This window comes from Neoarius graeffei, chromosome 11 (assembly GCF_027579695.1).
Source record: "Neoarius graeffei isolate fNeoGra1 chromosome 11, fNeoGra1.pri, whole genome shotgun sequence".
NCBI lineage: Eukaryota > Metazoa > Chordata > Actinopteri > Siluriformes > Ariidae > Neoarius > Neoarius graeffei.
In genome coordinates this window covers 47,186,260-47,199,390 of record NC_083579.1, presented here as the reverse complement: position 1 = coordinate 47,199,390, position 13,131 = coordinate 47,186,260, and the positions used below count along the sequence as shown (strand labels likewise).

The window sequence follows — 13,131 nt, the reverse complement described above, 5'->3', positions numbered from 1 at the left end:
CAAGTGAGGATGGGGAGCATCATATCCAGCACTCGGACTATCAGCACTGGTGCCCCCCCAAGGGTGTGTGCTCTCTCCACTGCTCTTCTCCCTTTATACCAACGATTGCACCTCAAAAGACCCGTCTGTTAAACTCCTGAAATTTGCGGATGATACAATGGTCATCGGCCTCATCCGGGACGGTGATGAGTCTGCATACAGATGGGAGGTTGAACGGCTGGTCTGGTGGTGCGGTCAGAACAATCTGGAACTGAACACGCTCAAAACTGTGGAGATGACAGTGGACTTTAGGAGGAGCCCCCCACTCTGCTGCCCATCACCAACAACACTGTGACTGCTGTTGAAAGCTTCAGGTTTCTGGGTTCCACAATCTCTCGGGACTTGAAGTGGGAGACCAACACAGTCACTATCATCAAAAAGGCTCAGCAGAAGTTGTACTTTCTGTGCCAGCTCAGGAAGCTCAACCTGCCTAAGGAGCTGCTGACACAATTCTACACTGCCATCATTCAGTCTGTTCTTTGCTCTTCCATCACTGTTTGGTTTGGATCGGTCACCAAACAGGAGCAGAACAGACTGCAACGGACAATAAGGTCTGCAAAGAAAATTTTTGGTGTCAACCTGCCCTCCATTCCAAGACCTATACCTGTCCAGAGTCAGGAAACGGGCAGGTAACATCTCTGCGGACCCATCACACCCTGGTCACAAACTGTTTGAACTTCTCCCCTCAGGGAGGCGATATAGATCACTGTATGCAAAAACAACCAGACACAAGAATAGTTTCTTCCCTCAGGCTGTCTCTGTGATAAACAGCTAAAAACCAGACTCATATATCAGTAATATCACTTGTAAAATATCTGCACACTCATACCGTCATTCTGTGCACACTGTATACTTTATATTTATTTATCTATTTCATACTTGACTTACCTGGATTACTTTGCATTATGCACCTATTGCACCCCTTTTTTTTTTTGTTTGTGTATACGCTTTTTATCTGTTTTGTACTATAAGAGCTAAGTGAAACCGGAGTCAAATTCCTCATGTGTGTCCACATACCTGCCAATAAAGTGTTTCTGATTTTACGAGGAACCATACGATTACTTGTTTATAATAAATAGGGCCAAATTCATACTTCGGAAGCCATTCAAGTTCACATTTTGTCATTCACGTTTTCTGAACCAATCAGGGCGCGAGACTATCTTGCATGTGTCTTGCTGAATCAGTTTCTAAAGCATTCCTTGTTTTCGCAAATCTCTCGCTTTTCCTGTGATTCTTGAAAACTAACATCTTTCAGGATTGATCCCGGATAATTCTCGTCTCAGATGCTGATCCAATGCTGCCTGCATTACTTTAAAAGAGTCTGGTTCGTAGTTTTCCCCATTTTCTTTCCTCACTTTTGCATAAAACTGCGATAGTACCATTGTCTAACTCACAGCATTCATATGCCACTAGAGAGTCGTTTATTTGTCTTTCTGCGGCCCATTTCTTAAACACGGAAAGCCAAAAATTCGTACTTTTTTGGTATTTTCACTTGCAGCTTTCAATTGGTTTATCATTTCTTCGTCAAATATAGCGAAACGCGGCATTGCTGAGTCAGCCATTTTGTTGACAAAATTTGCTAATTTTTGTAACCGTAACCAAGCAACGAACTAGCCAATAGCATTTCAGAAATACGCCCCGTCTTAAGGAAAAAAGCCCTCCTTGATTGACCAATCAGAACTGAGTAATTTGGCCCTATGTATAATAATAATAATAATGATTATAAAACAACAGCGTTTTTCACTGCTCAAAACGTGATCATTTTCCGATAACAGCACATCTCTAACAGTAGTGCTAGGTGTTCTTCAAATGACAGGTTTATATTAATGTGTTCATTTGAAAGGACTTGGATGATCTAGATAGTTCAAGTGTAATAAAACTTTGATACATTATACATTTATAAAAACCACATGATTAAAACATGCTGTTATTTAATAAAGAAAAACAGAATTGTGGAGATGTTGAAGTTTTTGACATTTATGGAAAGAGTGTCAGTGCTTTGTAACAGTCAGTAGGTTTTCCACCATGGGAAAAATCTTCACCATGTGGATTTTGCACTTTCCAGTTCGACAGCATCTTGACAATCTGTGTTTTTTTGTCTTATTAACTTCAAAAGAGACAGGAAGAGACGTTTTTGAGGAAACAAGTGTTTCTATCTGCTATAATGTAAATGATAACAGGAACTAACTTGTCCTTCTATGACATTAGTTGTAACTCTAAACAGTTACGCATTTCATGTTCATTCGCTGTGGTACAGGTATAAGAGGAATAAAGGGCATAATGTTATATGGTAGTTAATTTCTTGTTCCACAGTTTACTTTTTAATACTTATTTAATAATTGCATAAGATTCAAGAATGAAGCAAGAAAACAACCTTCACAGGAAATTCTTGTAAAAAATATTTAATATTTACATTAAAATGACCTGTTTGATAATCCAATCTGATCCAAGGATTGGATATTGCCAGCTGTTGCTAGCTCTCAAGACACTACAATTGAAGACTTGAAAAACGCAGATCTTTTAATAATAATAATAATAATAATAATAATAAAGTCCCAAAATGCAAGGGAGATTTCCATAATTCCAATAAACTCCCTTTCAGCCCTAATCCACTCCCTCAATGAATCATCACTACTTATATATCACCTAAAAGGCACTTAGTATGATTGATTGTGTCAGTCAAACCTGGAATAACTATAAAATACATCCAACTGGATTACAAACATGTAAAATTAAATAATGATTTACAATACTGATGACATTCTACTGCACATTTCCCTCAGCTGTAAGAGAAATGTAGCTCTGTGCTAATGAAATGAACTAAGTGATGCTTTACAAACTGCTAATCATTTATAAATTAGCAACTCTAGTACATTTAATAACCTTGTGAAATGAGTCATGCAAGTTTAAAGGAGAATGAAATGTCAGTATTATAGCAGCTCTCTAGTCACTAGACTAGTTAATAGGTGATATTTTCCTGCACCACAAATCATGTCAAAACGCTTTAAAATTCCCAGGAGTCCAACCACCTGAGTCCCGCCATGTAGGAAGCAGGATCGTGAGCAAGTGGCCCCTTCATGCCATAGGACAGAGGGTGGAACAGGTAGAAGCTGCAAAGAAGGGAGACAAATGATCACAAACATTATTAAAAAGCTTGAATTGCAATTTGATCACATCACAGGCAGGTTAAAAAGTCCAAGTCTGCTACTTCTATAACTTTTTAAAAAATGATTAAATCTACTACAGAAACAAATGTTGTTAATATATACCAAGTCTTAGGCACCCTATTTTTTTCATATAAACTTTGTTAGAGATTTCTATTTTATGGCTTCTACATTATCGAGTCAGTACAAAAACATTTTAGGAGTTCCAAACGTTCGTTTTCCAGCACAAAATTAAATGTTACCGGAAGAGAAAAAAAAAAAAAAAAAAAAAAGTTTGTACCTGTTAACCCTAGAGGTTCACATACTTTTGCTACTCACTGATATGCAACATTGGATCATTTTCCTCACTAAATAAAAATCCAAATATAATATTTTTGTTTCATTTGTTTAAGTGGGTCCCCTTTATCTACATTTAGGACTTGTGTGAAAATCTGATGTTTTAGGTCGTATTTATGCAGAAATGTAGAGGATTCTAAAGGGTTCACAAACTCAAGTCCCATTGTACCTAGTGCACTACATTCACAGTACAAAGCCATTTGAGATTCAGCCATAGGAATAGCACAACTCCCAAAAAAAAAAAAAAAGTGCCTTGCAATATCTTACATAAATGATGTCCAATTATTCTGAGCCCTTTTCAAACTTTATGACTACTTACGTTAGCTGACCAAAATTGTATGTGGGATCTTAAGCATCCAGATTTCAAATACATGCATGTAAGAATTATGGAAACCGATTATAAAAACTCTACTGTGACCGATAGTGATCTTTATCAAAACACCTAAAAAGTTAAGGCAGCTCACGAAAAAAAAAAAATTACAACCTTCAACTAGCTTAAAAAAAAGTCTAAAATATAAAAATAGATTTTAATAATCTTTGAAACATGAAAAGCTCTTAACAGGAAATTAGTGAATTCAGTGTGAAGTGCTCTTACCTTTGGAGGAGTCCGAACAGTAGCACCATTTGACCTGCTCTTAAAATGCACTTCGAAACAGCAGGACTAAACAGGAGGTCAGCATTCTGCAGGAGTATGTCAAGTGTTATTCCTTTAAACAGAAGAAAAAGGTTGAGAGATTGTCACCAAGATTTCTGAATGACAGTTTTGCTTTAGACTGTGCTTTAAGCTGAGTTTACACTGTTTCACAGTCAGTGCGTTTACATGCACATAGAGAAAATCGAATTTCTGCCGTTGCTCGACTGAAATCGAAGTTCTAAATGCCATGGAAATGCCTTAGCTAGGCTGAAATCAAACCGAACTTGATTTCTCATAATCGAGCTACACGACCTAGATTATGCGATTGTAGCCGAGCTACTTAGTGCATGTAAACCCTATCGAGCTACGTAGTCGAGCTACTTACTTCAGCACTGCCCCTTCCGGGAGTGATGAGACCACAAGCAGGAAACACAACAGCCTCGGTCGGCATGACAACGAATCATGACAACGGCATGAATCTTTTCTTTTTGTGGCATTGTTTGCACTGTTAAAATTTAGCTCACTTACTGTATCACCAAATACATCTGTACAGCTGTTGCATAGCTGTGAATTGTGTACATAAGTCACTGTATTTTTGTGTGTGTGTGTGTGTGTGTGTGTGTGTGTGTGTGTGTGTGTATATATATATATATATATATATATATATATATATATATATATATCTCCCCAACATCTGAAGAATGTCAATAAAAACAAAAAACAATTGAACTTTTTGTGTGTTTATTAAGACATAAGTTAAATTGTAAGCAAAAACGGACTTTAGAAAAATATACAATTGTGCAAAATAAGTTGTCTAACAAAACAGTGGTCTGCGCAGGACAGTTTGTAGCCATACAGTCTGTTAGAGCAAGCCAAACAGCTTGAGCACGGAACTTGTGAACACGGAACTGCCAGTGTTGCCAGATTGGGTGGTTTTAAGTGCATTTTGGCGGATTTGAACATGTTTCGGGCTGGAAAACGTCAGCAGTATCTGGCAACACTGCTGATAACTTTGTTTATACTCTTGAATAGCTCTTCTTCATGACGACAACCGGAAGTGTACCAACACGATGGGGCGTGTAGCGCCACCTGTGGCTCGGGTGCACAATGTACCTCACACAATAGCTCAATTTCCTTGTGTGCATGTAGGATTGGATTTCTCTGGCACCCCTGCTGGGACCCTTAGCTCGATTACCGACAGTAGCTCGATTTGGATGTGCATGCAAACGCACCGAGTGTCAAAGAATTTTTAGTTGCGAGATGAGATATTAGAACACACACACGGCTGATGTACAGCCATTGTGACCAAAGACCGCCAATAGCAATATCATTGTTGGAGCTCGAGTGGCACATCATCTGGAGATTGAGAGTTCGACTCCCAATGATGCCACAGCCATCTGTGGCCTGGAGTCCAATAGAGCAAACTCAACTGTGCTCTCACATACCCCTTTTCCACCAAATCAGTTCCAGGGCTGGTTCGGGGCCAGTGCTGGTTGACAACTCGTTCAACTTGCGAGCCAGCTGAGAACCAATTTGCTTTTCCATAGCTCGCAGAGCTAAGCGGAGCCACGTCATTACGTCGCTGTATACGTCAGTTACGTCGTTGTATACGTCAGTTACGGCGCTACATTTACATAAACCTTTGCACGAATATCAAAGCAAAAACAACACGGAAGAAGCAGCAGCAGCAACAACAAGAATAATAATGGATGACTTCGCGTTTGTACAGCTGCTGCTTCTCGGCGCTTAAAAATGGCGATCTTTCGCAGTCTTATTGTTGTTGGTCTTAACAACTCCGCCCCCCCCGCTGACGTAAGCGGTTCTTTCCTCTGGCCCAGCAGAGAGTTGGTGCTAGCCTGGAACTGGTTTTTCTGGCCCCAGAGCCAGTTCTTTGTCAGTGGAAGCAGAAAACCCGGTTCCAAACTAAGCACTGGCCCCGAACCAGCCCTGGAACTGCTTTGGTGGAAAAGGGGCAACAGAGGGATGGGCAACATACTCTCCCTCTCTCCTATTGGCAACACTAGACAATTACGGGTGTCTGAGAGTCCATACATGCAGTAGAGGGTTCAGTCAAAGACCTCACTAATGCTCTTATGGCTGAATGAGCAAATCCCTACAGCCATGCTCCAAAATCTAGTGGAAAGCCTTCCCAGAAGAGTGGAGGTTATAACAGCAAAATGGGACTAAATGTGGAATTCAACAAGGTCAGAGTCCCCCCCCCCAACATTATGCCTTCTTAAAGTAAAGGAATCAAAGTACACCAGAGGAAGTTGAAGTTTGGGGTGGCTAATCATCCCTCCTTGCAGCTGAATAGCTGGGTTACAAAGGTCACAGCTCAACATGGCTGAGTCGAAGGCATACAAAGGCACCACTGGTAGCCAACATACATCACTACTCATGCTTGACCACAGCTCAGATATTCACACCTATGGACAATTTAGAGTAGCCAATTAACCTAACTGCATGTCTCTGGGCTATGGGGGGAAACCGAAGCACCTGGAGGAAACCCACACAGACACGGGGAGAACATGCAAACTCCACACATGCCCCTTTTCCACCAAAGCAGTTCCAGGGCCGGTTTGGGGCCCAGTGCTTAGTTTGGAATCGGGTTTTCTGTTTCCACTGACAAAGAACTGGCTCTGGGGCCAGAAAAACCGGTTCCAGGCTAGCACCAACTCTTTGCTGGGCCAGAGGAAAGAACCGCTTACGTCAGCGGGGGGTGGGGGTGTCGGAGTTGTTAAGATCAACAACAATAGCAAGACCTCGAAAGGTCGCCATTTTTTTTTTAAAGATTTTTTTGGGGGCTTTTTTCACCTTTTTATTATTGGATAGGACAGTGTAGAGACAGAGTGGGAGAGAGAGACGGGGAGGGATCGGGAAATGACCTCGGGCCAGAATCGAACCCAGGTCCCCGGATTTATGGTATGGCGCCTTATCCACGACACCCCCAAGGTTGCCATTTTTTTTTTCTTTTTATAGATAGGACAGTGTAGAGAGACAGGAAATCAGCGGGAGAGAGAGACGGGGAGGGATCGGGAAATGACCCCGGGCCGGAACCGAACCCGGGTCCCCAGATCCACGGCACGGCGCCCCAGCCATCCGAGCCACGACACTCCCAAGGTTGCCATTTTTAAGCGACGAGAAGCAGCAGCTGTACAAACGCAAAGTCATCCATTATTGTTGTTGTGGCTGCTTCTTCTTCTCCATGTTGTTGTTGCTTCGATGTTCGCGCCAAGGTTTATGCAAACGCAGCGACGTAACTGATGTATACAGCGATGTAATGACGTGGCTCCCCTTAGCACCCCGAGCTATGGAAAAGCAAACTGGTTCTCAGCTGGCTCGCAAGTTGAACGAGTTGTGAACCAGCACCAGCCCCGAACCAGCCCTGGAACTGACTTGGTGGAAAAGGGGCAACAGAGAGGCCTCTAGGCTCGAACACAGAACCTTCTTGCTGTGAGGCGAAAGTGTTAACCACTACACCACCGTACTGCCCAAGATGGTCCCAGTTTATTTTCTGTTTCTCAATACCTGTAAGCATACTGCTGAAGAGCATGGCAGGGAAGTAATGGTGGTAGTACAGAATTCGGCCCATGATGTAGAAGGGCATATAGTGTAGCAGCCAACCCAAGAACAGCATTCCACCACCTTCGATAAGAACCTGGCAGCGTGCTACAAGAATGGAACACACCTGTTATTAAATGATCAAAAAAAAAAAAACCCTGTCCACATAGCAAAGCATCATGAAATAATACATTTCATGTAACTATATGCATGAGAGTTTCATGATCAGTTACTACATGAGCCCACGCTACACCTATAAAGTCACTTCAAAAAGGTTTCGAATTGACTATTCAATGCTGAAATTCAATGCTTTAAATGGTAAAATAAATGTTAAATATGATAACGTGCATACTTTATGGCATTAGAATAATTTCAGTAGAAGTTTGAATTTAAATATTATTATTTTGAAGTTGTACGTTTCAGAATTTGAAATGTAGTTTGCAAAAAAAGTTATCTAAAAACTGAAATTCACACTTAAGGGCGTATGACTGAACATCTAGAGTTTAATAATAATAATAATAATAAATTATATTATATAGTGCTATATATGTACACTATAGCGCATTACAATAAAAAAAATGCAAACAATTATACTTCAAGTCTAAAATCACTACAGAATAAAAATAAAAAAAATTAATTTTCAGTAAATAAGTCACAATCTAAGAAGCATAAGCTGATTTAAATTAGAACGTTTTCAATTGTTCCTCGAAATTGTTAAATGTTTACACATGACTTAAGTTCTCTCAGCAAGGTATTCAAACTGAAGTTTACATACAAGTCATTTCTAAAAAGCATTCGGTCTCTCCGTTAATTCATAATTAGATTCGTTTTTAAAATAACATCCTGCAAGCAAAAGCAGCTGAACACAGATCCCGTCTCCCATACACTGCAGCATATTGCAGCACAGTAGGAAGCAGCAATATTCAATGCGAGCTAGACCACAGACACGGGATCTTCCTAGCCAGGATTTACTGTATGAAAAAAATGTTTCTCCACTGTAACCATTAAAAATGTGCATTTAAATTCAAATCTACAAATAGCATGATTCTCCATAGCATACTTTTGCCAGGTTGTGGATTATATTTAAAAATGTGTAAAAATGCTAACATTTTCCCCCACTCGGTCACACAAATCCATAACCCAAACACATGAACAGAAGCATTTCCTTCTTACCTTTCCTTTCTCCTTCAAGTTTAGCTCCTCTCTGTAAGGCCAGAGAAAACAGACCCACCATAACAAGAAACAGAGCCAAAGAGAACAAATTGAGCCACCAGATCACCTGTGGAACAGACAGAAAGGTACAACTGAGGCCCTGTCCACACGGCAACGGATTCAGGTGAATCTGATAAAATTGTTTATTGTTTCGGCCTGGCGTCCACACGGCACCGGCGTTTTGGGTGCCCCAAAACGAAATCTTTTTGAGAACGGGTTCCAGAGTGAAAAAATCTGGCAACGTTGCCGTTGCGAAGTCGTCTGGATGAGTAGAATGGATTTGTTTACGATGACGTCACAACCACATGACTGTCAGTGCTTCACGTCGGGTAGAAGTGTAACGAACTCGATGCGAGTTGTCAACAAATCCTGTAACTTGGTTCATGAAATGCGCTTACAAAATATTTTCACTGTGAATATTTATTGTGTAATGGTGCAGAGAGAGAGAGAGAGAGAGAGAATAGCCCTTAGGGCAGAGTCTTTAGTCCAAACACTGCGGAAGCAGTACCAAACCGCGCACCGCCCGTGCGCTTTCCAAAAACAAAAACAATCCCCCCAGCAAAAATAGGGAAAAAAAAAAGGCGCGATCTCACCTCTTCAGATGTTGGTTTAAGTCCGACAATACATTCCTCAAAAATAGTGTAGCGGCTAACATGAAATTTTCACCAGAATATTTCACTTGGTGAGCAAAGCATGAAAATTGGCACACATGTAGATCAAACCATACTGTTTCCAAAACAATTGTTGGCCATTGCGATTTCCGCCATTTTAAAGATGGCCGCCGCCGTTTTCAAAATGGCGTCATTTTCAACAACCAAATTTCCAAAATATGGACATACATCTTTATCGTGGTCATTTTTTTTTTTTTTAAGATATTTTTTTGGGCTTTTTGCACCTTTATTGGATAGGACAGTGTAGAGACAGGAGATGAGCGGGGGAGAGAGAGAGACGGGAAGGGATCGGGAAATGACCTCGGGCCGGAATCGAACCCGGGTCGCCCGCATTCATGGTATGGCGCCTTAACCACCTGAGCCACGACGCCCCATCGTGGTCATTTTTTTGGCCGGATTTTCACAATTTTAATGTAGAAGGCTTTGGTTATTATGTGAGTGAAGTTATAATGACTATTCTTTCAAAATAATTCAACCTGGATCAAAACTGTCCAGGAGCATGATAAAAGTTTGATTCAAAAGGGCAACTAAGAAACTGTCGTTTTATATTCTCAAAAGAGTAAATTGCAAACACTACCAGGGCACAATGGTGCAATTTACTGCCGTTAAACTCGGCATGGGGTTCAGTGTAAGCTTTGTTCATTATTGATACAAAGTCTCCCAAATACATTACGATCCGCCCCGTATATACAGGTCATGATGTCGTATCCAAATTGACGGAGTGTGCCAACGTGGGAGAGCCGAGCCAAGAGGGACGGGGCTAAAAGTCCCTCGAATGGTGTACAGATCGCACGGGAGTTAAATTGCACTGGATGAACGATCGGGCTAGGTGTAGGAATTCCATCTTCGAACCTAGTTGTATCCCATACGTTATATTAAAAATGGTACATATAATAATAAAACTAGTAGGCGAAAACTGTAAAAATGACACCATTTTGAACATCATGGCAGCCATCTTGAAAATGGTGGAAACTTGAGTGGCCAACGATGATTTTTGGTCAGGTACATGCAGACAAAATTTCATGCAAAATTTGGTGCTTTGCTCACCAAGTGAAATATTTTACCAGCTATCCGCTCCACTAAAAGGGCGTAGAAGAACAAAGTAATCCATCGACGTGTAGCATTCAATTTATTCCGGACCATTAAAGAATTCTGAAGGATATCAGAATGTTGGCGTACCGGCTTCCATCTACCCCCATTCATTCCTCTTTCCGCGTCTTTCGTTTTACGCTACTGATTAATAATCAAAACTTTGTGGCTGATGCTACAGAAGAAGGGGTTTATGCACATGCGTCTACTTCTTCTATTGTTCTGGTGTCTCTGATGGGACCGTCTTACAGCGCACGTAGAGGCGTGGCATGTGTATTGCATCGTTTTCAGCAAGCGTTGCGTTGCCATATGAACCTGATATTTTACTAATCCGTTGCCCATATGGACGAGATATTTTTAAAAAAAATCTCGTTGTCATGTGGATGTAGCCTGAGTAACATTTCCTGAAGGATTTGGAATATAACTGCGCTCTCTTTTGGTTACCATTTTCTTTAAAAAAAGTCTATGCATTTTAAGAAATGTGTACAGTGCCTGTCTAACTCGGTTTCACAGAAACTGCCTACTAATTATGAATTTTCTTAAGTAGACAATTAGCGTTCATGAATATTCTTAACAGACTTCAGTTCTGAAATACGACTGCTGCCCTTCCAACATACCTGTATGAGCCTGAGGCACAATATCAAAGAGGAACTAAATATTCAGTTGAGAGTGCTGCAGGAAGTTAGGGGAGTCTATATTACAGTTGCTCAACTTAAGCTGTGTTCACATATATACCGGTACAATAGTGGTATAGGTGGCACGGTGGTGTAGTGGTTAGCGCTGTCGCCTCACAGCAAGAAGGTCTGGGTTCGAGCCCCGTGGCCGGCGAGGGCCTTTCTGTGTGGAGTTTGCATGTTCTCCCTGTGTCCGCGTGGGTTTCCTCCGGGTGCTCCGGTTTCCCCCACAGTCCAAAGACATGCAGGTTAGGTTAACTGGTGACTCTAAATTGACCGTAGGTGTGAATGTGAGTGTGAATGGTTGTCTGTGTCTATGTGTCAGCCCTGTGATGACCTGGCGACTTGTCCAGGGTGTACCCCGCCTTTCGCCCGTAGTCAGCTGGGATAGGCTCCAGCTTGCCTGCGACCCTGTAGAAGGACAAAGCGGCTAGAGATAATGAGATGAATGAGATGAGAATAGTGGTATAACTGTATCGATACAAAGTATACCGGTACAGTTTAGTGCATCTGTCCACACTAGCGAGAAATGTTTGCGGTTTTCTTTCACGGTAGTTGAAATGCGCGTGCGCGAAATGTTTCCGTGGTTACCGAGTAACTTCCTTCCGAGAATATGGCGGATGAAACAACGTGTGTGTGCTTTTTGTTGTCAATGTACAGTCTGTATTTCTGGTGGTCATTTATTCAGTCGAATCGTATAAAACGCGCGAGGCAGTTGAGCATCGCTCGTCTCCCCAAAGTTCCAACAAACACATAACTTCGTCTTTGCTCCATGTAGCTCCACGGTCGTTTTGAGCCATTTTGACGTTTTATTTACAGCTGGAAAGCACGTGCGTATTGTATTGTATGAATAACCCGGAAGAAGTAGGAATGGTTCATTGCGCATGCGCATTATATTTGTATCGATACAGAACCGCTTCATCTGTCCACACTACAGCGAAGCGCTACAGTACCGATACTGTACCGGTACGAAACCCATACATTTGTGGGTTTCGTACCGATACAGTTATACCGCTACAGTACCGGTATAGTTGCTAGTGTGGACAGGTGTTGCGGTACGAAAGTAGTATCGTATCGGTACAAAATCCCTAGTGTGGACAGGGTATTAAACATCGAATTCAGGAGAAAGCAAGGTGAGGATAAGTGAAGCAGCTCACTCACCAAAGGAGAAAAGCATTTTACATGCCAATACAAACAGACACCTGTGTGAAAGGCAGTCTTTTGTAATTAAATGTCACGTCAGATAACGTAATAGTGTGTGTCGCTCTTTTACTCAAAAGTACTGACCATGGCTCTGAATGATGTCCTGAAAGAATCACCGAAACAAATTTAACCCACTGGATAAAGAAAGCTTTGTTTTAGCGAACAAGTGAAGGGATTTATATGGCACTATACAGCTAGAAGGGTTCATTTCTCCAGGCTCAAAACAAAGCAGAATTTAAGAGCCAGGGACCCTTTTAACTGTGAAATAAATTTCATGGACCCCTTCCACACAAACATAATCCAACTATAATCATCATCATTCAAAATGCATGCTGTATATATTTAACAGCTATTCCACAAAATCGAGTTGTACATGAGCTGACAGCCAAAACGTGTAGCGCCGAGTTGGCTATAGACCCCTTCGCAGTAAACGTCATTCATACGTAAGCGGAAATTGCGCGCGCAGCCTGGACCCAAAAAAGACTCAGAAATGCCTAGTTGTTGTGTTGTCGGGTGTCAGAATCGTAGCAGTGATGGGGTTAAAATGT

The 13,131-nt window shown here is 41.5% G+C and overlaps 1 protein-coding gene across 3 annotated transcripts in view; it reads right to left on the bottom strand.

Annotated features, from left to right (window-relative positions):
• Positions 1-2,425: 2,425 nt before the first annotated feature.
• pomt2 (protein-O-mannosyltransferase 2) overlaps positions 2,426-13,131 on the bottom strand; it is a 55,100-nt gene continuing 44,394 nt past the window's right edge. For all 3 annotated transcript variants that reach the window (XM_060934039.1, XM_060934040.1, XM_060934041.1), the window contains 4 exons: positions 8,908-9,013; positions 7,702-7,842; positions 4,135-4,246; positions 2,426-3,149 (listed from right to left, as the gene is read on the bottom strand). In XM_060934039.1, coding sequence (XP_060790022.1) covers positions 3,044-3,149; positions 4,135-4,246; positions 7,702-7,842; positions 8,908-9,013 — 465 coding nt within the window. In that variant the 3' untranslated portion in view covers positions 2,426-3,043. The remainder of the gene's footprint in view (positions 3,150-4,134; positions 4,247-7,701; positions 7,843-8,907; positions 9,014-13,131) is intronic.